Source organism: Podarcis pityusensis (assembly GCF_964106645.2).
Source record: "Podarcis pityusensis genome assembly, chromosome: 10".
NCBI lineage: Eukaryota > Metazoa > Chordata > Lepidosauria > Squamata > Lacertidae > Podarcis > Podarcis pityusensis.
This window is the reverse complement of record NC_138035.1, coordinates 23921913-23944703: the sequence shown is the minus strand read 5'-3', so window position 1 is coordinate 23944703 and position 22791 is coordinate 23921913. Positions and strand designations below refer to the sequence as shown.

The following is a 22791-nucleotide window of genomic DNA, read 5'->3' as shown; positions in this document are numbered from 1 at the left end:
AGGAGGCTATCAGGCAAATATTTGTGATTCTCTTTTAAATGTATGGTTCTGTTTTTAAAAATGGGAGTCAGAAGGGGTTATTTTGCTTCCCTATACAGTGGTACCTCGGGTTAAATACTTAATTCGTTCTGGAGGTCTGTTCTTAACCTGAAACTGTTCTTAACCTGAAGCACCACTTTAGCTAATGAGGCCTCCTGCTGCTGCTGCGCCGCTGGAGCATGATTTCTGTTCTCATCCTGAAGCAAAGTTCTTAACCTGAAGCACTATTTCTGGGTTAGCGGAGTCTGTAACCTGAAGCGTATGTAACCTGAGGTACCACTGTATTGTAGTCTTATTGCCAGCAAACGTGAAAACAAAGTTTCCTTGCTCTTTAAAACATCACAGTGAATGCTGCAGATTTAAAAAAATAGTGAATAGACCATAATTTTTTGGGCGGGGGGGTGGGTGGCAGTTTCTGTATGGCAGTTGAGAAATGAGCTGAAGTAGAATGGAAACACAATTAAGTTGTTGTGCAAGCATCTGATCTTGTGTTTACTGTACAGCAGAAGCAGGTTAGGGTGGGGGGGACCTTTAGCTTTCTAAAAAGAACCAAGAAGTATTTCCTCATTTACACAGTGCCTGTCTTGGGTTCATACAAAGAGAGAAAGCCGCTGACCATTCAAAATGTCACAGCATGTGTCATCAGAAGTAAATGCTGGCTAGCTCAAGGTTTACAGATTCTCCATCCCAGTTTCAGAGGGTGTAAATTGTTCTTTTCACAACTATGACAGAAACCAGGGCACACATATTTGACAGACCAGCTACAAGAAGGAACGAGGATTTTCTTCTAGAGGCTTGGGAAGTTACAGGAATTTTTATAAAAACAATAAAGCATATCTTGGCCATGCTTTGTTCGTCAACTTAGGCCCTTTTTATGAAGCCATGAATAACGCCCGTTTTCTGTACTTAGCAGAGCAGGCTAAGTTACTTTCTTCATCCCCTTGTTTCATCCTGTACGACAGAAAGATATAACTAGCTGTAAGCTTAGCCAAGTGTTATGCTTCCAAATATTTGGGTTCATCAGGTCTGAGCTTCATGAGTTTATCAATGCAGAGAAGGATAAGCGTGAGGAACCAGAGACTCCACCCGACAGCTGCAGCGATCCAGCCATATTCATCCACTCCAAACTGACAACATCTGGAGGCCTCTGAGCAGAAACTGACATCTGATGACAGAGAAAGAGAAGAGAGCCTGTCTTGGTTTGGTGATATATATACTGTATATGACTTTCTGCTGGTACAACACAAAAGGTAGGTTGAACCTTGAATGTCTTACCAATATGGAGGTCACCTCACTGCAGATTGTACTCTGTACACAAAGGATAGCGACCAAACCATGTTATTTAGAATAACTTAAAATAAGCAGGGGAGCAGCCAACCAGGATTCTGTCTTCCTATCTATTCTTGCATCGAAAGGAGTTGGGTGACCCTAGGGGTCCCTTCCACCTCTATGCTTCTGTGATCCTTCAGCTGCCTCTGGGCTCCACCACTCCTGAGCTTGGTGTAAAACCTGGATGCCAGACTCTTGGGAACTGGAACATACAAAACGTTGTGAGGGTGACATAGCCACAGCAGAAGGAGGCAAGCACTTGGCAGCAATGAATACCTGACCGTGCCTTACACCCTGACTCCTGGATTACATTAACTAAAAGCCCTACAACGAATGAATGAATTTATTATTTCGGTCACAGACCAGTTCCAGCCTTCATACAATATCAAGGAAGTCATAAAACACGATAGGGATACATTTGCATTTGCAATTAGGTACAACAGGGACAATACAGATATAGCAACAGTTAATATAGATATAGATATATATAAATTAAAACTTAGTCACTAACATATAACCTAAAATTATCACTTAAGGCCTTAATCATTATGATAGCACAGCTTGTTCCCTAAGTTTTATGGCAATCAAACAGATTTTTGCTACCCTTAATGTGATCTCAGGATCCTTGTCCTCTACCAGGGATTTTAGACACTGAAGTTCGGATTCATTTGGAGATTTTTGCATAGCAGGCGTAATATATACCGAGCGCATATCCCCGTAGAAACGGCAGTGTAACAAGGCATGAGAGACAGTTTACACTACAATGATTTCTAACACCACACAGCTTTTTCAGAAGGTACTGCCACCATGCGTGGCATTACATTTGGATTCCGTAAGAAAGGTTGCTCACATTCTGAACACTGGAAACAGAAGTAATGATACTTACGAGGACATAAGTCTGAAGAGTTGGAAGAGTGTCCGTCAGTCGCTAGAAAATAAGAGAAAGCTATGCTTTAGACTGAGAAACCTGAGAACAGATTTAGATTCCTACCTTGGGAAAGCTGAGGAAGTGCCTTCTCCATCTCCTACATGGAGACAACATCCCTAAAGAATTCCTTGATCATGTGCTCATTATTTTTTGTTCCTAAGAAAAGGTCAGATCTCAAGAGCTCTCTGAATTCACGGTAGCTGCCTTGCTGGAGAGTGAAAATATGCACTCCATGCTTATTGCCGTCCTCCTCATACACTTCTAAACACTGTTCTGCATCATATATATGCATGGGGTACCTCCCAACTCTACAATTATGTGATTCTGTGACTGAAAGCACACCCTACTCACATTCAAAGCACATGGCTTTCCCCCAAAGAATCCTGGCAACAGTGGTCTGTTAAGAGTGCTGGAAGTATGGCCCTGTGGGAGAGGAAACTACAGTTCCCAGAATCCTTTGGGAGAAACCATGTACTTTCAATGTGCATTGGGTGTGCTTTAAATGTATGGGGCGGGTGTGCACAGTCTTGTGAGTGCGCATGTTGTGATTAAGTAACTGCCCAACCAGTTATTGATTGATTGATTGATTTTTGAAATTAAGCAATCACAAATTACTAACATGGAAAGTGCGAAGGTAGGGTGGCCTTAGTCCCAGTCATGAACACAGAGAAATGGAACTACTTCATGGGTTGCCGCTGCAGTGCTCACAGGTGCACTGCCTGATTTCTGCAGCCTTTCTATCCTCCTCAAATTGGACTGGGATGGTTAACTCTGGATTCCCAAACTGTGCTCTCAGGAAAATCCCTCCCCAAAGAGATTAGGCTTGGGGTGGGTTGGGGAAGCAAAAACACTTTTTGAACCAATATCCTGGATTTGAGGGGGGTAATTAGTGTGCATGCGTGTGCCTGGTTGCAGGGAAAGTGTGCCCATCTTCAAGGTGCCGCAAACTGCTTCTCATTTGCAAATGTGCCCATTGGGCCCCCTCTGGTCTGCTCTTGACTGGCAGCAGCTCTTTGTGGGTTGGGGGGGGGAGCTTTCCTATCTCCTGAAACCTGACCCTATTTTTTTAAAAAAGCACCCCAGGATTCCAGGGATAGGAAACACAGAACCTTCTGTATGCAAGGCACGTCCTGCCCCACTGACCCACCGTCTTCCCGTTTTTGCACTTCCCATTGCAAAGCTTTAAAACCTTGCCCTAATATAACAGGCATACATGGCTTCCCTAGGTGCCATGTTGAGCCTTCCTAATCATTTTCCCTATGTGAAATATCTTTAGCCAAGACACCCTGGCCTCTGGTTTATCAAGCCTGATTTTTCATTGTATGTGGCAATTTAATATTTTTTAAATAAAAAAAAAACATGCCTTTTTCCAAAGTAGCATTCGTTGCATTGATACCTAACTAAGGTCTTTTAAAAACAAAAACAAAAACAAATTCCTTTCCTTGAGGATGACAGTAAGACAGCACATGCATTTCTAAACACAAGCCCCTCTCCCACTACTAAGCCACATAGATTGCCAACTTCACCCCCACACACCTGTGCAACAATATCCCAACTACAACCCTAAGTTGTGACAAATCAGAAAAGGATGAGTCACCTTTCGCAAGCGAATTCTGGCACGCAGAGGACAGCAAGACGATCGCAACAGCAATCCAGGTCAGCGGTTCCATCCCTGAATTTTGGCCCCTGGCCCGCAATCCTTGTGGTGATCAGAACTGAAGCCTCTGTCAGGAAGGAGAGAGGTGACTGTAGCAATTCAGTGCAAAGTCAAATGCCTTGTCCAGACCGGTGGGTGGAGAAAATTAACTTCCTGCTGTGCTGCTCAGACACCTTGAATTCACCTACTGGCGGGTGAGTTTAACCCAAATAAGAAACAAACAGCCCATCCTCCCAGGCTGTTGTGATCCTTGGGGCTTTTAGGGATGTTAATAGCAAATAGCAAAACACTCATTTCCTTGCATGTGGCAGCAGTTATACTTCTCTGGGACCCTGCTAATTTGAACACATGCTATTCCTAAGAAGATTTTGATATTATTTATTAGTACAGGGGGGAAACAGCATATAAGCTGTACTCCCTGGTGAAAACCGAGAACTCACAATGCTTTGGGTTCCACTAATACATAACTGGAAAGAAGAGCAAAGGAGAATTCAGCGGTATTTAAATGTGCAATAGACTCACTTATAGGTCAATGTAAAATTTTTGAATGCCGTATATCAACTATTGTAAAGGGACCCCTGACCATGAGGTCCAGTCGCGGACGACTCTGGGGTTCCGGCGCTCATCTCGCTTTATTGACCGAGGGAGCCAGCGTACAGCTTCCGGGTCATGTGGCCAGCATGACTAAACCACTTCTGGCGAACCAGAGCAGCGCATGGAAACACCGTTTACCTTCCCGCCTGAGCAGTACCTATTTATCTACTTTCACTTTGATGTGCTTTCGAACTGCTAGGTTGGCAGGAGCAGGGACAGAACAACAGGAGCTCACGCCATCATGGGGATTCGAACCGCCGACCTTCTGATCGGCAAGCCCTAGGCTCTGTGGTTTAGACCACAGCGCCACCCGTGTCCCATCAACTATTTACTTTGATTTAATTAAAAATACAGGACAACTCACTGTTGTGGGTAAAATGGTGCCCAGGTGGCTTGTGTGCCAGGGATGGATGGTGACCATTGGGATTGGCAGGGCAGAAGGTAGAGAAACTAAGAGGATATGAAGTCAGAGCCACCATCTGATTGGCTCTAAATAAGAGGCAGGTGGGGGGGGCAGGCTGAGGTTGGTGTGGCAGCACCCCATTCATCCTAAAGGACGAGCCTCCAAGCAGTTTGCCTGCTGAGTCTGCTGCCCGGCTGCCAATGTTGCCGGGCAACTTCAAGGCCTGCTACACTCCATTCTTCAAGTTCTTCATCTATAAACCAAGTTGGGGCAAGGTAGTCCTTCCAAGAGCAGGCAGTCCCCTATAGAGAATAGATCTTGGGATGAACGTCCAATCATGGTTGACAAAAGAGATCAACAGTGATCTGTACCTTTATTCTCACCAGTTTCCACTGCTAGCTGGATTAGTCCAATGGCCCAGATAATCTAGCATTCTGTTCTTTCTGTGGCCAACCAAATCCCTCAAGCAGGACCTGCTCATTGGCCCACAGCAAACAGAGAGATATTCCCTCTGATACTGGAGGTAATATAACAGTCATGTTTATTGACTTATTTGCTATGGCCTTATCCATCATGAATTTATCTAAAATTCATGAATTTAGGGAAGGGCCATATCTCAGTGGGAGAACATCTGCCTTACATGTCTTGAAGGTCCCAGGTTCATCTCCAGGTAGGGCTAGGAGAAACACCAGCCTCAAACCCTATAGAGCCCTTTCCAGTCAGTGTAGACCAGGCTTTCTCAACACCTGGGTCTCCAGGAGTTGTTGGACTACAACTCCCATCTTCCCTGACCACTGGTCCTGCTAGCTAGGGATGATGGGAGTTGTAGTCCAACAATATCTGCGGTTCCAAGGTTGAGAAAGGCTGGTACAGACAATACTGAGCAAGATGGATCAATGGCAAAAGGCACCCTCCTATATTCCTAAGTTCATAAAGAACTTTAAGAAATGACCATAACCACATATTGTGGTAGCAACATGTGAAGATATAGGTGGGGAATTCTGCTTCCCACCTCTGGCTACACACAGCAGGAATCCAGGATGAGACGATGTAGACAGAACAGCTGTTCTGCTCAAACTGTTTGGTAGTTTAAAAGGAAATATTATTAATGCAAATGTTGACATTTTTGTAATTGCGACTTTAGCCCAGCTATTTCAAGTCTTTTCTTACATGAGTCAATATTTATCTATGGATGTATGGAATTTTTTTTTTTTCGTATATTTAGAATTAACCTTCAGTGTTTGGTGTTATAGGTCAGTTTTGTTTTCTATTTAAACTTCTAAGGAAGTTGTGGCAGCCTCCGCCCAGCCTTTGATGGCCCGTTCTTGCTGGGTCTGCCTTTCTGTTTGTTGATATTCAAACTGGATTAGGACGGCTTTTATCCCTCTTCTGAGTATGTTACACACCAGTCATCTTTCCACAGCTGCTCATTAAGCATGAACTAACATTAACATTCATCTTAAAAGGCAGGACCTAAAATCAATGCATGAGTTTGCTGGCTGGGAATGATGGGAGATGTAGTCCAACTGGAGGGTGCAACATTGGCTACTCATGGCTTGACTCAAACATTTGATTGCATCAACTTCAGAAAAGGAAAGTTCCCTGTCATTGCTGCTTGCGTTGATCAACCTCTTAGCCTTTGTCTTTGTACATGGAGGAGAGAGCTATCAAAGGCTACTAACCACGATGGCTTATGCTCTGCCCCCACACTCAGAGGCAGCAATGCTTCTGAATACCAGGTGCTGGAAACCACAGGAGAGGGCGAGTGCTCTTGTGCTCAGGTCCTTCTTTGCTGGTTTCCCACCGCCATCTGGTTGGCCACTGTGAGAACAGGATGCTCGGCTAGATGGACCATTGGCCTGATCCAGCAGGCCCTTTTTACATTCTGATGCTCTTACTGATGTTGAAAGGATTTCCATCTCCCAAGGAGGAGAGGCAGGACTTAGATTTGGAGATATGCAAATCTATCCCCAGACTATGGGGAGGACTTAGATTTGGAGATATCCCCAGACTATGGGGAGCCCCGAAAAATCAATAATTATAATTTGGATTATAATTTGGTCTTTTTTATTTTAATTGGATTATGATTGGATATATTAATTGGATGTTTTTTATTGGAAAATTAATAAAAATGATTCCAAGGAAGAAGAACAAAGAATTTCCATCTCCCAACAGCACATTGCAGAAGGTGAACATCATACAAGCATGGATTATTTCATGGAAGGGGTGGGTGGGAGGCACAGTCCCTTTCGCCATATATTCATTGCCCATAGCTTCTGACTCTATGGCTGCACACACACCTTGACTGAAACCCTCCGTCCTCCAAAAAACCCTATCTCACACCCCTCTGGAATCCTGGGAACTGTCATTTGTTATGACTGCTATAGTTTTATGAGTGTGAACTACAGTTCCCAACGATCTTTGGGGGAGATGGGTCCTTGAAACGTGCTTGGAATGTTTGGTGGATACACAGCCTTTGAAAAGCGTGTTCTCCTTCATGGACAGCACGTGTTGCGGTGGGGGCCGCCAGGACACTCCAAAGTTGGGGGCGGGCTAATTGTTCGTTGGCCACTGATGCGATTGGGGCTTCCCTTGTTGTTGGGAAGAAGTTAATGTTGCCATTTGTTGATTGACAGCCAGAAATGCTAAAACTCCTTGCACGAGGCTAGGGCTTCCTCTTTTCGACCGTGCATCGGATTGCCCGTCCCCCCCTCTCTAGAATTAGGGTTGTTCGCTTTGACCTTGCTATGCCTGTCATGGGGTCGTCTGCTCTTGGGGCAGGGGCCTGGTAGGAATTTTGTCCATCTGGTTGATTGGCTGGGGCCATTTGGTTTTTACCTACTGCGTAGCAAATCGTCACAACTTGTAAAGTTGCGGTTAGGCATTGGTTTATGGTTTGGTTGGTTGAGGGGAAGTGGTTGAGTGCCTGCCCTTGGTAGGTTGAGTGCCTGCCCCTCTAATGCTGCTGCTGCAAGGGATTCCGTTAAAGGAATTGGGGTGGCCCTGGGGACCTCGACACGCAAAGGATTTGCTGCCAGATTATCAGAATTGGATTGGAATCCATTATTATTATTATTATTATTATTATTATTATTATTATTATTAATAATAATAATATTTTCCCACTGACAGGGTAGCCCCAGCCACTCCGGGCGGCTTCCAGCAGATATAAGGATGCAATAAAACATTAAACATTGAAAACTTCCTTCAGAGGTTTGGTACTGCATGAGAGCACAGGGGTCAGACTGCAGCCTGTAGCCTCTTTTGGAACCTGCTCCCCTTTCTCTTTCCTAGCAGCCATTGTAAAGCACTGCCTGGAATAAGAGATGGGTTGCATCACAGTGTTGATCACACACGTTGCAGAGCTAGATAGATTAATGGTCTGACTCAATATGAGGCAACTTCTTCCATGATTCTCAGGAGGAGCGCGACTGCCTCCCTCTTGGGTGATTTTTCTTCTTCTACAGGCAACTGCGACCTCAGGCATACCAACCACCTTTTTGCCCTTAACCTAGTTTAAAGGGATGTAGCCTAAACAAATTGGGATGGAGCTCTATGTACAAGCACATCACACCTTGTTGGGGCAACAACAACCATACCGAAGAGATAAAAAAAGGCCTTCTCTTCAGGACACTCTCCCGCTGTCACAAGGCCTGGCGCTGAACAAGAAGCGCTGCATCTGTTATTTGGCTATAAAATGGGTGTGAGTTGTTGACGTTTTGGGTTGAGGAAGGAGAGGAGCACAGCTCCCTTTAACGCGCCACACTCCACAGCATTACAGTGGTACCTCAGGTTACAGATGCTTCAGGTTACAGACGCTTCAGGTTACAGACTCCGCTAACCCAGAAATAGTACCTCGGGTTAAGAACTTTGCTTCAGGATGAGAACAGAAATTGTGCTCCGGCAGCGCAGCGGCAGCGGGAGGCCCCATTAGCTAAAGTGGTACCTCAGGTTAAGAACAGTTTCAGGTTAAGAACGGACCTCCAGAACGAATTAAGTTCTTAACCCGAGGTACCACTGTAATCTGTTTCCACTTAGCCTAACTCTGATATGAGAAGTGAAGAGCCATGAGAAAATGGCTTTAAGCAGCAAACTTTGGCAACAGAGGGCGGGAGAGAGGGAGAAGGTTTTGCTCCCCTCCCTATGTGCTATTTTTTAAGAATAAAAATAAGAACAACCCATTATATAGCTGAACAAACAAGGTCACATCTACATGTATGTATACCACTTCAACAATCTCTGGCATTCACTAAACTGGGAACTGTAGGCCCGTGAGGTCCACATGCATGACAAACTACAGTTCCCAGCAGTTGAAGCCTGTGGGGCAGCACAGGTGGGACTCCATTGCTCTCCCAGCTTCCCAACACCGTGGGTCACTGTCGCTAACCAGAGGTGGGAAGTGCAGGGAACATGGCTTTTTAGATATGAAATGGAGGAGGCACCATCTTGTCCCTTGCCTCAGGTAGCAAAATGTCTTGGGATGCCCCTGGTAGAGAACTGTGTTTGGGGATGCTTTCAGGAAGGAGGTCTGGGAAGCTGCCTTATACTGAGTGAGACCAATGGTTCATCTGGCTCGGTACCGTCTACAATAACTGGAATTGGCTCCCAGAGTTTCAGGGATGGGAAGTTGTGCCTCCCCCCCAATGTTGTAAGACTACAACTCCCATTATCCCTGACCATTGCCTATGCTGGCAGGCACCAATAAGAGCTGGAATCTGATAATATCTGGAGGGCCACCAGCAGTTTGATGGAGGTCTTTTATTCCCGTATGTGTAAGCTAACAGTGTTCTTCAGCCCCAGGTCCCCAGAGGGAACTACATTTCCCATCATCCCTAAACTGGCTGTGGATGATGGGAGCCGTGGTCCAACAACATCTGGGGACTGAGCTAACATATTTGGCAACAATCACTTCCCCCAGTGTCTTCTCCTAAGAAGGAAAGGAGACCTGACCTCTCTATCCCAAGCTTCTAGGGGGACTTTTGCAGGGTGATTCCTTCTCCAATTCCTGTTTTCATTCTGCAACGGCCTTTCCCAGTATTGGGTCTGTAGATGTTTTGGAAGTACAACTCGCATCATCCCTGAACATTGGCTATGCTGGCTAGGAATGATGGGAGTTGTAGTCCGACAACAGCTGGGGACCCAAAGATGGAGAAGGACCGCTGCGAGGTGAGAACTGCAGAGAGATTGAAGAAGCAGAGGTATTTGTCTTCTGTTCTGCTGCATCTGCTTATAGAACAGGTTAACCACCACCACCACCCCAACACACACGTTGAGAGGGAATGGTTGTGTTTGTAATGGCAACACACACACACTGTGCTGACACAACACTGTTAGTTCTTATCTCACAGATCTGACGCGAGAGGTTTAGATGGAGCAGCATGGCACCTGATATTTCCACTCAACAACTGTAAGGAAAGGTCTCTCTGGTCTGGCCAGGACCAGTTTAGCTGTCCTGAGGACATGCCTAGAAACTGCAGCTCACCCAGTGTTTCAGTTGGAGCTCTGTCAAGCTGGAAACAGTTTCAGCATTCATTCAGGCTGCGGAGAGAGAAAGGAAACTGAAGAGCAGGTGACTGAGGTGAGATCTTGGAGTGGATAACTAGCGGCAATTCTCAGAGGGGTATAGCCACTTCTCTGCATTCGCGGTGCCTATTGAATTTTCCTACAGATGGAAAATCACCTCAACATATGGATCCCAAATGTTTTCTTCTTCTTCTCCCATTCAGAAGCAAATGGCCTCTCCCCTCTCCCCCAATGAATAATGAAAGCTTTGATTAAATAGCTAAAGATGTATTTTGAAACCAGCAATTAACATCTAACAGCACAGGATTCCAAGGCTCTTTAATTGCTGGTGTGCTTTATCAAATTATAACCTCGGTACGAAGAAGCGAACAAGAGGCTAGCAGAAATGAATGTGAATGATTATTGCTTTTCATAAGCTGATGTGGATGAGGGATATGAATTGCATTTTAATCCAGAGGTGAGGAGCGATATGGGACCAGTTTAGCAATATTTATTCTTGAACTCTGCATGTGTGGAAGACAGCCCATGGACTTAAGAGGCTGCATTTGTGCTCTTAGCATCCTTGAGGGTGCTTTGGATATGTGTAGTAAGGTCAAAATCTCAGGCGAATTACGTTTATTGTCAAGTATATCCACTTCATGCAGGGAAGAATCACAGCTTGGTGGCAGAGGGCATGCTTTGCATCCACAAAGCCCAGATTCAGGTCCTGGTATCATCCATTAAAAGGAGCAGATAGCAGGTGATGGTAAAAAAGGTATTCCTGAGACTATAGAGAACAGCTGAGTCAGATTAGACAGTACTGGCAGAGAGGGGCACATATAGAGCAGCTTCTTGGGATTTTACTTCTGTATGCTGGCTGTGGATTGTGCCCTTAACCATTAAGGATGAATGTCTGGTAAATTTCAGTTTTAAAATTTCTAGTCCTTGTCACCGTATACCTTAATTCTACTTACCTTAATTTTCTGATACTGCTCTATAAAGCAAAAGCCTCTCTAAATGTTTTTATTATTATTATTATTTTAAATACATACTACGTTTGAAGCTGAGATGCCAGGATGGTTTTAAGATACTGAAAATGGGGGATGTGTTAGGTTTATGGAAACCCATGAAGGAATCTGGACTTCATTCCTAGAATGCTCTGTTTAAAAGAGTGAAGAAAGTACATGGGTGCCCTTGACTCTCCATAACTCTCTGCCTTCCTATTACTTCTTTCTCAGTTTTGTTGATTTGTTTTGTAGTAGTGGAGGAGAGAAGGGATGGGGTGTGATCCTTAAAATGTCGGAATAGTCTTTAAACGCCCATTCACGATCCTATATTGAGCATTTAGGGTGCACACCTTATTTCTGTTACTTTGGGTTGTCAATATTGTGTGTTTAATTGTTGGAACTCGCCCTGGGACTTTGGGGAGAAGGGCAGGTCATAAATTCGGTAATAGCAACACCAATTAATAATAGTAATAACGACAACAACAACAATTTATTTAACTTATTTGGAATCTGATAAAACCATGGATAAGGAGCCTGATAGCAAGCCCCTTCCCGTCTTTTAAAGCCCCCAATTATTGTCCTTCGCATGTCCATTCTGTGCCATGGTCTGGTGGTGCACAATGCCACAACCCTGCTGAAGTTAAACAGTTCCTGATCTGGTTAGTGGCTGGATGGAAGGGTCTGGAACAGCACAATCCAAAACTCTGCTTTTCCAAGGCTCCTGACCACGTGCAGAGAGTCCTATGCAGGGACAGTTGCATGCACATAGGCACTGTTCTGGCATGCAAAGGAATAAATGTAGGCGAGGGTCATCTAGTCTTGTTTTGTGTACTTGGGCTGGTAGCATCTCTCCATGGTATCAGGCACAGCCTGCCCCCCCCCTTTACCTGCTACCTGATCCCTTTTAACTGGGGATGCCATGAACTGAACCTGAGAGTTTCTGGGTGCCAGTGGTGTGTTGTACCATTGAGCTATAGTTCCTCACCAAATTTATGCAGATTAATTCAATGAGGCAGGACTACCTAATGGGAGGTGCTCTAGGATCCCTGCTCTGGGCTGGGGGTGAACACTTAATTGCGAACTCAGCTGATGCGTGCCAAATCATCATTGTAGCCAAAGTGGGGCCAAGAGGAAGTTTGCCACAGGCTCCCAAGTTTGCAAAAGTACGCAGAAATCTTCAGGTGAAAGCACTTAATGGGTCAAATGCCAATAACCCAAAATAAGACCAGTGAGAAGGGCTGGGCATTCCACCCTGCAGTGTTTTGCTTCAGGTGAAACTTGTAAGCTTCTGATTCTGAACAGCTGCATGAATGAAAATCTAACCATTAAGTGATGGTTAGGGCAGATTACAGGCAGCATGGATGGAAAATCACTGAAATATACTCAGAGTCGCAAACTGATTTCATGCTCTTTATTCAGCTCATAGTGGTGAGAAGGAATGAATGGAAGTCCCCTCAAAGTATCTGCTTTATATACATTATTTAAACAATGGGCTGCACATGATTGGCTAATTCTGGAATTCTACTGTAAGCCAATCAGGTTGTGGATTCACTTATATCTGGAGCATGATTGGGTGGTTCCTGCCAACCAATCATACTGCTGCATTGTTCTAGGACCAATCAGACTGCTGCATTCTGAATCCTATTGTTCTAGGACCAATCAGATTGCTGCAATTTGGATCCTATTGTTCTAGGACCAATCAGACTGCTGCAGTTTGGATCCTATTCAACTCAGTACATAACACCTGCTGAGGGTCTTACAGGCCTTGATAAGCAGCCTTCTTCTCCTGCTTTGTTTTCCAAGATAAAGAATCATGGAAGCTCCTCATGCGTGTCTGCCTCCTTCCCTAAAGGGGATGCTGTGACATCCCAGTTCTTCTGCCAAATTTCTCCCAGAACCCTCTTGTTCCCCTTCCCTGCAGAAGCAGGAATGGGACGGAAAGGAAAGGAAAGCTTTTGGGAGGCGTGGAGGAAGTTGCTACAGAGCAGGCCCTTTTTATACCTGCTTTCCCTCAGGGTTTGTTCTCTTCTTTTGACACCTCCCCATTCTTATGCAGCTGGGAAGTTTCCAGCGTGAGGGGTGGCAAGCAATTTAAATAACAGGCCTGGGAGGGGAAATCACAGGCCACTGGCTCCCAAGAGAATCTAATAGTGAATACTAGTGATTCATTCAGATTCTGAAATATACTTTCCAGTGCTACCCTAAGCTTTTGCTGAACGTTGGTTCTTTAAAAAATCGCATGTTAGGGCCTAGGAAGAAACTTGCAATATTTTTCTAGATGTGGGCGACATTCACATTAATTTAAGGAACGGCTGTCTCTGATATTCTTTCCCCCAAAATTATGCCTTATTGTAGTAAGACACCAGAATGACAATGGAATTTTTAAATATATGTGCTTAACCCTCAGTCTTTTAAAAATATGCCTTTACTTATTAACCAGCTATAGCCTTACTTGATTAACCTACTAGTCATATGACTTAAACCTTACAGTCTTAATTTTTAAAAACTAGCACCTGTTCTGGTGTATACTGAATTAGCACTCCGATCTTTCGTTGGAAAAGCATTGCTGTCTACCTCAGAGATAGAGAATCTGTTGTTGTTTTGGGCTACGACACTTCAACATCCCAGACCTTTGCCATGCTGGCTGAGGCTGATGGGACTCTAAACATCTGGAAGGCCACATGTTCACACACCTGCTCTGCTTTATATGGGAAAATGGATCTTGCATACTGAAATTCTAAATAATTTTATTTTACTATGTGCTTGAGAGAGAGAGAGAGAGAGAGAGAGAATATAAGTGTGTGTGTGTGTGTGTATGAATTCATTATACATTTAATCATGCCCATTAATTTCAGTGAGTCGAATCTGAGTAGGACTAAGCTTGGATGCAACCCTGTTGATATTACCGTAGCAAAACATCTTTCTTGATCAGTGCTACCAGCCCTCGTGGAGGGATCTTGCAGTCCTTATACAGAGCTATTGTTTTCAGCATTTCTCTCAATATCCCCCACAGAAGAACATGCAAGATGGCGTCGGTGTTCAGGAGCGAAGAGATGTGCCTGTCGCAGCTTTTCCTACAGGTGGAGTCTGCCTATTGCTGCGTGGCAGAGCTGGGAGAGCTGGGCCTCGTTCAGTTCAGAGATGTGAGTAGACATGGGAACCTGTGGGGTGGGGAAGTGGTGTTGGTTGCACTCCCAAGAACCAGCAGCAAGGGTCAGAAGGTTCTTCAGAAGGTTTTCTTGTCCTCGGTGCCTTTTCTGTCACCATTCAGCCCCATGTAGAGTGGATTGCCAAAGTCTAGATGCGAGGTTACCAGATCATGCACTGCTGTAGCCAGGCTATTCTGGTTCAGGAAGGGCCAAACTGGAAATAGGCTCTCCTGGCCACTGAGGCTACATGGACCTCAAGGGACAGCAGTGGCTCTAGGAGATATGAACCTGCTTTTTCAGGGGCAACTCCATCTTGAGTTGCCTACCCAGTTTCTCCATCTTGTTGCGATTCAGCCTCAGTTTATTGGCCCTCATCCACCTCATTATGTCCTCTGGACACCAAAACACCTTTCTTGGGGCTCGTCCACACTTCCTGCTTTTCCTGTGCCTAGAAAGCATGGGTCCGAGAGCGGTCTTCAGTGCTGCATCAGAGCAAACAACAATCCAGACAAAACCCAGATTGCTGTTTGCTCTGATTGAGCACTAAAGAGCAGTTTTCGCTGGGGGAGAAGCAGCAGGACAAGATCAAGTGTGGTTAAGGCCCAAGACCAAACAGCCTCCTGATATTATAGAATCATAGAATTGTAGATCTGGAAGGCACCCTGAGGATCATCTAGGGCAACCCTCTGCAATGCATGAATACGATGCTTGAAATGCTTCTCCCTCAGAAGTTCCTCCATCAGACAGTTGATCTGGGTTGCGTACACACAATGCATTTAACACACACAAACACACATACACCTCTCAATGAATCCTGGGAATTGTACTTTGTTGAGGGTGCTGGGTATTGTAGCTGAAGTTCCCAGGATTCTTTGGGGAAAACATGATTTTCTCTAAATGTATGCTGCCAAGACCTGCCAAGGAAAATGAAGAATATATTTATGTATGCGACAACGGTGGCAAGAGTTTTAATAGCACAAGGATGGAAGAATGATGAAATCCTGACAAAAGAACAGTGGCAAGAGAAATTGATGTGGAATTGGCAAAACTGATGCACAAACTACGTGACAAAGATAACTATGACTTTAAAGAAGAATGGGAACCTTTTACAAAGTATCTAAAGAATCAACAAAATGAGTTGGACTCCTTGGCAGGTTTTGAATAAACATGCACCAGTTTATTTGTTAACATAATAGATAGATAGCTTAGAGATTCTTACACTTTTACAATATGCAGAGAACAATATGTGTTAATAAACCAGAAAGAGGAACTGAGGGAAGTCGTAGGGGGTAGGGAGGGAGGATATGTGGGGGTGGGAGGGAAAAATGGGGAAAAAATATAATTGTTGAGATAATTTGTTATGTGAAAACTGTTAATAATTTTTTTAAAAATAAAATAAAAAAAAATGTATGCTGTGTATGCAGTCAATTTAAATCCTCACAGGAGCGAGTTTAACAGAGTTGTCACTCACCAACACCAGTGGCAGTTCTGCCCATCTTGGCTGTGACGAAAGGCAGTCTCTGCCTGGAAGCACCTTGACCCCAGTTAATATATGGGGTGGGAGCAGAAGAGGTAACAAAGTCTGGACCAGAAGGACAGGGCAGCCTCTGCCACAGAGTTCCTTCTCCTTTATTGGGATTGATAATGTCAGTGCTGGACTTTAGGCTCTCAAATTTCAGTGGCACCCTGTTCAGCGCTAAAATTCCTTCCCGCCTCACACGCTCTGTTCTACAGCATTATTTTGGCGCCCCTTGCAGAGCAGCGCTCAGTGGAAATGCACTGGCTAAAACCACCTCTGCTTCAATCCATAGTGCCGAGGCGCTGTAAACAACTGCTTGCGGGATTTTGTACTCTGAAAGTTGTACTGTCTATGCATATACAAATGGAAAGATTTCAAGAACGTTAAGATTTGTCTGTAAGATTGGTCCAGGGACAGCCAATCCTTTCAGATGAACTCTTTTAATTCATTTTGTTGTGGTTGGATTAATTTTTAATTATTATTTTTTTGCAAATACGTACAAATCAAAACTTACAAACCTGAAAAAGAAAAAAGAAATTAAGGTTACAAAAAAAGAAGAAAAGAGAAAAAGAAAAGAAAACAGAAAAACAGAAACATAAATAAATATCATACACTGATACTGTTAAATCTTAATAAAGAAAAAAGAAAATCATAAATAAAATGACATTAAGTTATTCATTATTAAACTAATACTTTACAGATCAAACACATATGTTTTAAACAATTACCTCTTCCGTGTCATCCATTTTCCTAATAAACTGACATTTCTTAAATATTTCACTTTTTTTCGTGTTTTTTGTTCTTTCGTTCTTTGGTCTTCCGTCAGTCTCACAACAGTTCATTATTCCTAATTGAAACTAACTTATCTGTATTTCAATGCATCGCTCATTTTGGTATCAGGGAGTGTTTTTTTACTTTTGCAGGGTTACTAATTTTTATTATTAATATTTATTTAGTTGAATGCAAATGTGAACAGCTTCCAGCGAAAATTTGTGAATGAAGTCAGAAGATGCGAATCCCTGGAAAGGATCCTTCGTAAGTAGACTTGTAACTTTCTTCTTGTGCAGTTCTTCACTAAAATGAGCTGCGGAACAGGTTTCTGCTTTATAAAAAGAATAGTAACTTGGGGATGTAGCAGTAAAAGATGCTGGCTCTTTTTCTGAGAGGTTTTTTTTAGCATGTTAAAAAAAAATTCCCCAGAAAGAGTGTTCAATTCCTGGTATCAGGGCATTTTCAGGACACTGTTCCCGCAGGTGGGTGTGGTTTCAGACCCCTTTCACAATGGATTTGTTTTGCAATTTACTAAACAGGCCATTAGTCACCACTGGGCTATCTCTTCCCTTGACATGGCCCACAGCAGAGAGCCACCAACCTTTTTGAGCCCATTTTGGGCCCATTTGCAAATGGGAGAAGTTGTTATAGATATCCTACACAGACCCCAAACAAATAATAATAATAATAATAATTAATAAATAAATGTTATTTATACCCCGCCCTCCCCGGCCAGAGCCGGGCTCAGGGTGGCTAACACCAGTAAAATTATAATGGGGGGGGGGGCATTTAAAATAGAGGTTAAAATGCAATTTAAAATGCAGCCTCATTTTAAAAGTAGTCCATAGATCAAAACCATAAGGGGAGGGAAACATAAGGGTCAGATTGAGTCCAAACCAAAGGCCAGGCAGAACAGCTCTGTCTTGCAGGCCCTTCGGAAAGATGTCAAGTCCCGCAGGGCCCTAGTCTCTTGGGACAGAGCGTTCCACCAAGTCGGGGCCAGTACTGAAAAGGCCCTGGCCCTAGTTGAGACCAATCTAACCACCTTGTGACCTGGGACCTCCAAAATGTTGTCATTTGTGGACCTTAAGGTCCTCTGCGGGGCATACCAGGAGAGGCGGTCCCGTAGGTACGTGGGTCCTAGGCCACACCAAACACACACCACACCCTATTTTATAGGCTACAACTGAATGCTTCTTTTGAGCTTCATTTCAGAGGGGTGGGGAGGGATCTTCTGGGAGCCAAGGAAGACCTCTGGGGGTACATGCGCACCCATGGGTACCATGTTGGCGACTCTTGATGCATAGTATAGCACTGTTTTACATTCAGGTGAAAATTAGATGGCACCTTTCTTTCTGGTTTGCTCACAGGCTTTCTGGAGAGTGAGATGGGGGATGATATAGTGCTTTTCAAGCCTGAAAAATGCCCAGAGACACCGCTACCTCGAGAAATGATTGACTTAGAGGTAAGCAGTTTGGGACTGGTACATGCAAGTGCCAGTCATGTGCTGGGGAAGTGTTGTGTGTGGCATTGGCAGTTAACCCATTGTATATATTAGTTAGGAGAACCGTATAATTCTTAATAGAAATACACTGCAAGGAGTTGTATTTGTCCGTCTGAGTGGGGTGGGATGGGGAGAAATCCAGAGTTAACAGTAGGGCAATGCTTTTGTTAGAAGCAAAAATAAACACAATGAAGCATTGTGATGAACTACATTAGCTAAAACGATGAACGGTGGCTGCAAATTCCTAGCGGATCTTGCAGCTAAGGCTGTTTTAGGGTCCAGAGTTCTCCTAATTTTCTTAACTCATTCAGGCCGTAATCCTAAAATCAGAATGGGGAAACTAGGGTTCTCCAGATAATGTTGGACCCAGCCTGCTCAGTTTTTTGTGACATTTTTGTTGGTCTTCCAAAAAAGGCATTCCCAGTGGCTTTCCATCATGAGAATATATGAACATTATTGGATCATCAAGCTATAAAGTACTCTCTCTTATCTCTCCTGTGTCTCTGGCATAATCTCTATTGATATCTCGTATAATGAGAAATGAAAAGGGACCTATGTCTTTCCTCTACTCTGAGAGTAGCCAACTTGGTGCCTTCCATATGTTATTAGATTGTACCTCCCATTGTCTCTGACCATTGGCCATACTGGCTGGGGCTGATGGGAGTTGGAGTCCAACATTATCTGGAGAACCCTAGTTTCCCCATTCTGATTTTAGGATTGCAGCCTGAATGAGTTAAGAAAATTAGGAGAACTCTGGACCCTAAAACAGCTGTGCGGCGAGATCTGCTAGAGATTCACCGTCACCATTCATCATTTTAGCTAATGTTGGTGAAAGGAAGATTTGTTGTGTTTCCTGTTACTTGTTTTAGTGTCTACACATATCTTGAGTAATCCATGAATAATTCATTCCCGGGAACAGCGCTGAGATTTTAATATTCACAGCAAGATTGCCTAACATGCTGAGACGTATTTTGAAATGTTTACCATGTAATAATCCATCTTTATAGTGATCTGTTTTGTCAGCAGTGAGGTGCATGAAAGAATAATTGGGCATGCCTTTTGTTTTGCTCTGGGTATAAACAGGGAGTTTTGGAGAAACTGGAGGCTGAGCTGGAGGAGGCTAATAAGAATCTGCAGGCACTGAGGCAGAACTTTCTGGAACTCACTGAACTGAAACATCTCCTGAAGAAAACGCAGGACTTCTTTGAGGTGACGTGATTTTCGAATACACTGTTGGCTTGTCGGAAGATTCTACTGGTTGGAAGCAACCTCTTAATTATTTGTTTGAAGCCCTGAGGGAAACCTTGGGCCTGTGGGCAGAATGTGGCCCACCAAGCCTCTCTCTGTGGCCCTAAGAACTCTCCCTAGCCACACACCCTTCCTAGTCACGCCCTCCTTGAATGTTTTTGCCTGGCTGGGATGCATCCTTGAACTCTGAAAATGCTTCTTGCTTGCTTGAGTGGAGGATAGAGAGAGCTGGGTGTAAGCCACACTTAAATCCATTTTTGCCTATGTCTCTGGCCACCATTGACATTTGGCCCCCAGAAGGCTGCTCAGTCAGGAATGTGGCCCTCAGATGGCTAAATATAGTAGATGTGATCAGTGCCCAAACAGAATTTTCCTGGCCACGATATGAACTTGGGATGAAAGAGCCCTAGCTCTCCATTTCAATGATCCTGATTATTCTGCTTCACCCTCCCCTAGTCAGTCAGCTGCCCTGCTCAGCTGGTGCCCTCTTGCTTGGGCTCAGAAATTGCCTGCAGGAACTAAGGAATTCTGGGACTTGCAGCTCTTGAGAAAATACATCACATACGGCAGCATAATCTCTATAATCTCTCAAACTCCCAAGTCTAGTTTTAATTGTCCTTTAAAAAATGCCTATGTGCTATAATAATAATAATGATAATGATAATGATAATGATAATAATAATAATAATAATAATAATAATTTATTATTTATACCCCGCCCATCTGGCTGAGTTTCCCCAGCCACTCTGGGCGGCTCCCAATCGAGTGTTAAAAATAATACAGCATTAAATATTAAAAACTTCCCTGAACAGGGCTGCCTTCAGGTGTCTTTTAAAGATAGGATAGCTGCTTATTTCCTTCACATCTGAAGGGAGGGTGTTCCACAGGGTGGGCGCCACTACCGAGAAGGCCCTCTGTCTGGTTCCCTGTAACCTCACTTCTCGCAATGAGGGAACTGCCAGAAGGCCCTCGGTGCTGGATCTCAGTTTGATGAGGGTACATAGGCTTATATATTTAGAGATTCCTAGCCTGGCTGATACCTCACAGAACTACAGTTCCCAGGAAACAACAAATGTCTGCTTAACTAGATGACGCTCAACTCCAACTCCCATCATCCCTTGCCATTGGCTATGCTGGCTGGAGCTGATGGGAGTTGGAGTTCAGCAGTATCTGGAGGACCACAGGTTCCCTACCTCTACTCTGATAGTCGCCATTTTGGTGCCAGGTTCAGACACATTTTAAATGATATTTTAATTGGAACTGCCTTTCTGCCCATCTTAGCCTAATGTTTTTAGCCTTTCTTAAAAAGAAAAAGCACTTTAGATTTTAAAAACCAAAAGATTGTTTGTGGTTGGTTTTTGCTTTTAAACATTGTGTTCATGCGACGTCTGAATAGTTTTGTTCACATTTTTTGTACCTTACCCTGGAATCTCATGTTGAAGTGAGGTTCATAAATATTTTAAATAATCATATATACATACATAAACCTTTCTGTTCTGTGAACTTTCAAATTAGACCTGTAGGATAAATTTAATTCCTGATTTCAGACGGAAACTAATTTGCCTGATGATTTCTTCAATGAAGACACCTCCGGGCTGTTGGAGTTAAGAAGCACACCTGCAGCCGTTGCTGCAAAACTGGGGTTAGTATCATTTGTGCTGATTTATGTTCTCGCAGAAAGCTCAATATGTGGAACTAAGTGAGTCAGGAAATCAGTCAGGAGGAGAAAGTCAATGACACAGAGGAAAGGCACATGGTGGATCTACACACGGGGCGGGGGGGAACATTATAAATAAGTCAGAAATTAAATTGTTATGGCAGAAGAAAAAAACCCTATGTAAAAACGCTATAGAAAGGTTTTGTGTTCTCTGGCGCCATCTGGTGTTGCATGTTTATAACGCATTCAAATGACTTTTTTTACTAATGTAGCTGAGTTCCACAGTTTGAGGGAATATAGGCTGGGAAAGGCACGTTTACAGTGGAACCTCTATTTGTGACCATAATCTGTTCTGGAGGTCCATCCGGAGGTTGAAACGGGTCGCTGGGAGAGGCGCCGTTGTGTGCAGGTGTGGGCGACGATTGCCCGCTTCTGCACGTGTGTGAACGGCAATCGCTGCCCCTGCGCATACACAAACGGCGGCACACCTGCCAGTTACTTCCAGGTTTGTCGTGATCGCGACTTGGAATGACTGTAAGAAGTGGTGGTGGTAAGTAGAGGTTCGACTGTATTCTGTAGCAATAGACTTTAGTTTAACACACCTCTGGACGCTTCCTCAGTTGAAGAGTCTAGAATATTTCAACTGATCAACCTGATCTAGTTGAATGGCTAGTACCTTGAGGAGGATTTTTCTTTGATATTCCTAGCCCTACATTAGTTGCAGAGGTGGAGCTTTGTTGCTAAGTTGCAAACCTACCTTGTGTTTTATATGTAGGGAGTAAATTGGGGAAGTATATTTAATTCTGAAGTCCCACGTTATGTGGGAAACTACCAAAGAAATGGCTGGCTGCTTGAATTTAAGAAGCATGGGGCTTGACTCACTTTATAGCCAAAAGAGCCCCCAGCAGCATTTAAAAACACAAGTTTATGCAGGGTTTGTGAAGCAAGGGACATATAGTCTTTTAGACCTTTAAATACCCCATTTTTGACGCTTACAACATGCCCCTGCATTGCACCTCCATCTCTACCCCTTTTTCGGTGAATAGACTACATACTTTAGTAAGTTTAAATACTTTACTTACATAATTGGAGGTCTGGTTCATGCACCAGCCAACGTGGCAACACAGGCAATAACGTCAAGAGTACAAAACACAAATATGTGTAGTGCTTAGTGCGGAGATGGTTGACTTGTGACATATCCTTTCTGTTTGTGTGACACGCAGATTCATAGCTGGCGTGATCAAAAGGGAAAGAATGGTGCCTTTTGAGCGTCTGCTGTGGAGAGCCTGTCGAGGAAATATTTATCTGAAGTTCAGCGAAATGGACACACCCCTGGAGGATCCTATCACTGTAGGTGGAGACGGTTTAAAAAACAAAACAACCAAAAAAATTTTTGTCACTTCTGCTGTTGTGTTTGGTATGCGCAGCGCCATTAAATTGCAAGCGTAGTATTTCGTCGGCTGCGACTATTTTAAAATTCCACT

At 43.9% G+C, this 22791-nt stretch overlaps 2 protein-coding genes across 3 annotated transcripts in view; one reads left to right on the top strand and one right to left on the bottom strand.

The window, feature by feature from the left end:
- Positions 1–504: 504 nt before the first annotated feature.
- TMEM213 (transmembrane protein 213) lies at positions 505–13286 on the bottom strand. Of its 2 annotated transcripts, none has more exons than XM_081024103.1 (4): positions 13220–13286; positions 3894–4020; positions 2255–2296; positions 505–1204 (listed from the first exon to the last, which is right to left on the bottom strand). In XM_081024103.1, the coding sequence occupies exons 2-4, from the start codon at positions 3964–3966 to the stop codon at positions 1035–1037; spliced, it is 285 nt and encodes a 94-aa protein (XP_080880229.1). In that variant the 5' UTR covers positions 3967–4020; positions 13220–13286; the 3' UTR covers positions 505–1034. The 2 variants fall into 2 exon arrangements, with proteins under 2 accessions (XP_080880229.1, XP_080880230.1); XM_081024104.1 differs by lacking the exon at positions 13220–13286 and adding an exon at positions 4912–4926.
- Positions 13287–13360: 74 nt separating this feature from the next.
- ATP6V0A4 (ATPase H+ transporting V0 subunit a4) overlaps positions 13361–22791 on the top strand; it is a 33765-nt gene continuing 24334 nt past the window's right edge. Inside the window, exons 1-7 of the mRNA XM_081024018.1 lie at positions 13361–13479; positions 14473–14602; positions 17084–17162; positions 18269–18363; positions 19486–19611; positions 21198–21292; positions 22531–22657. Of these exons, the coding sequence (XP_080880144.1) occupies positions 14486–14602; positions 17084–17162; positions 18269–18363; positions 19486–19611; positions 21198–21292; positions 22531–22657 (639 nt within the window). The 5' untranslated portion in view covers positions 13361–13479; positions 14473–14485. The remainder of the gene's footprint in view (positions 13480–14472; positions 14603–17083; positions 17163–18268; positions 18364–19485; positions 19612–21197; positions 21293–22530; positions 22658–22791) is intronic.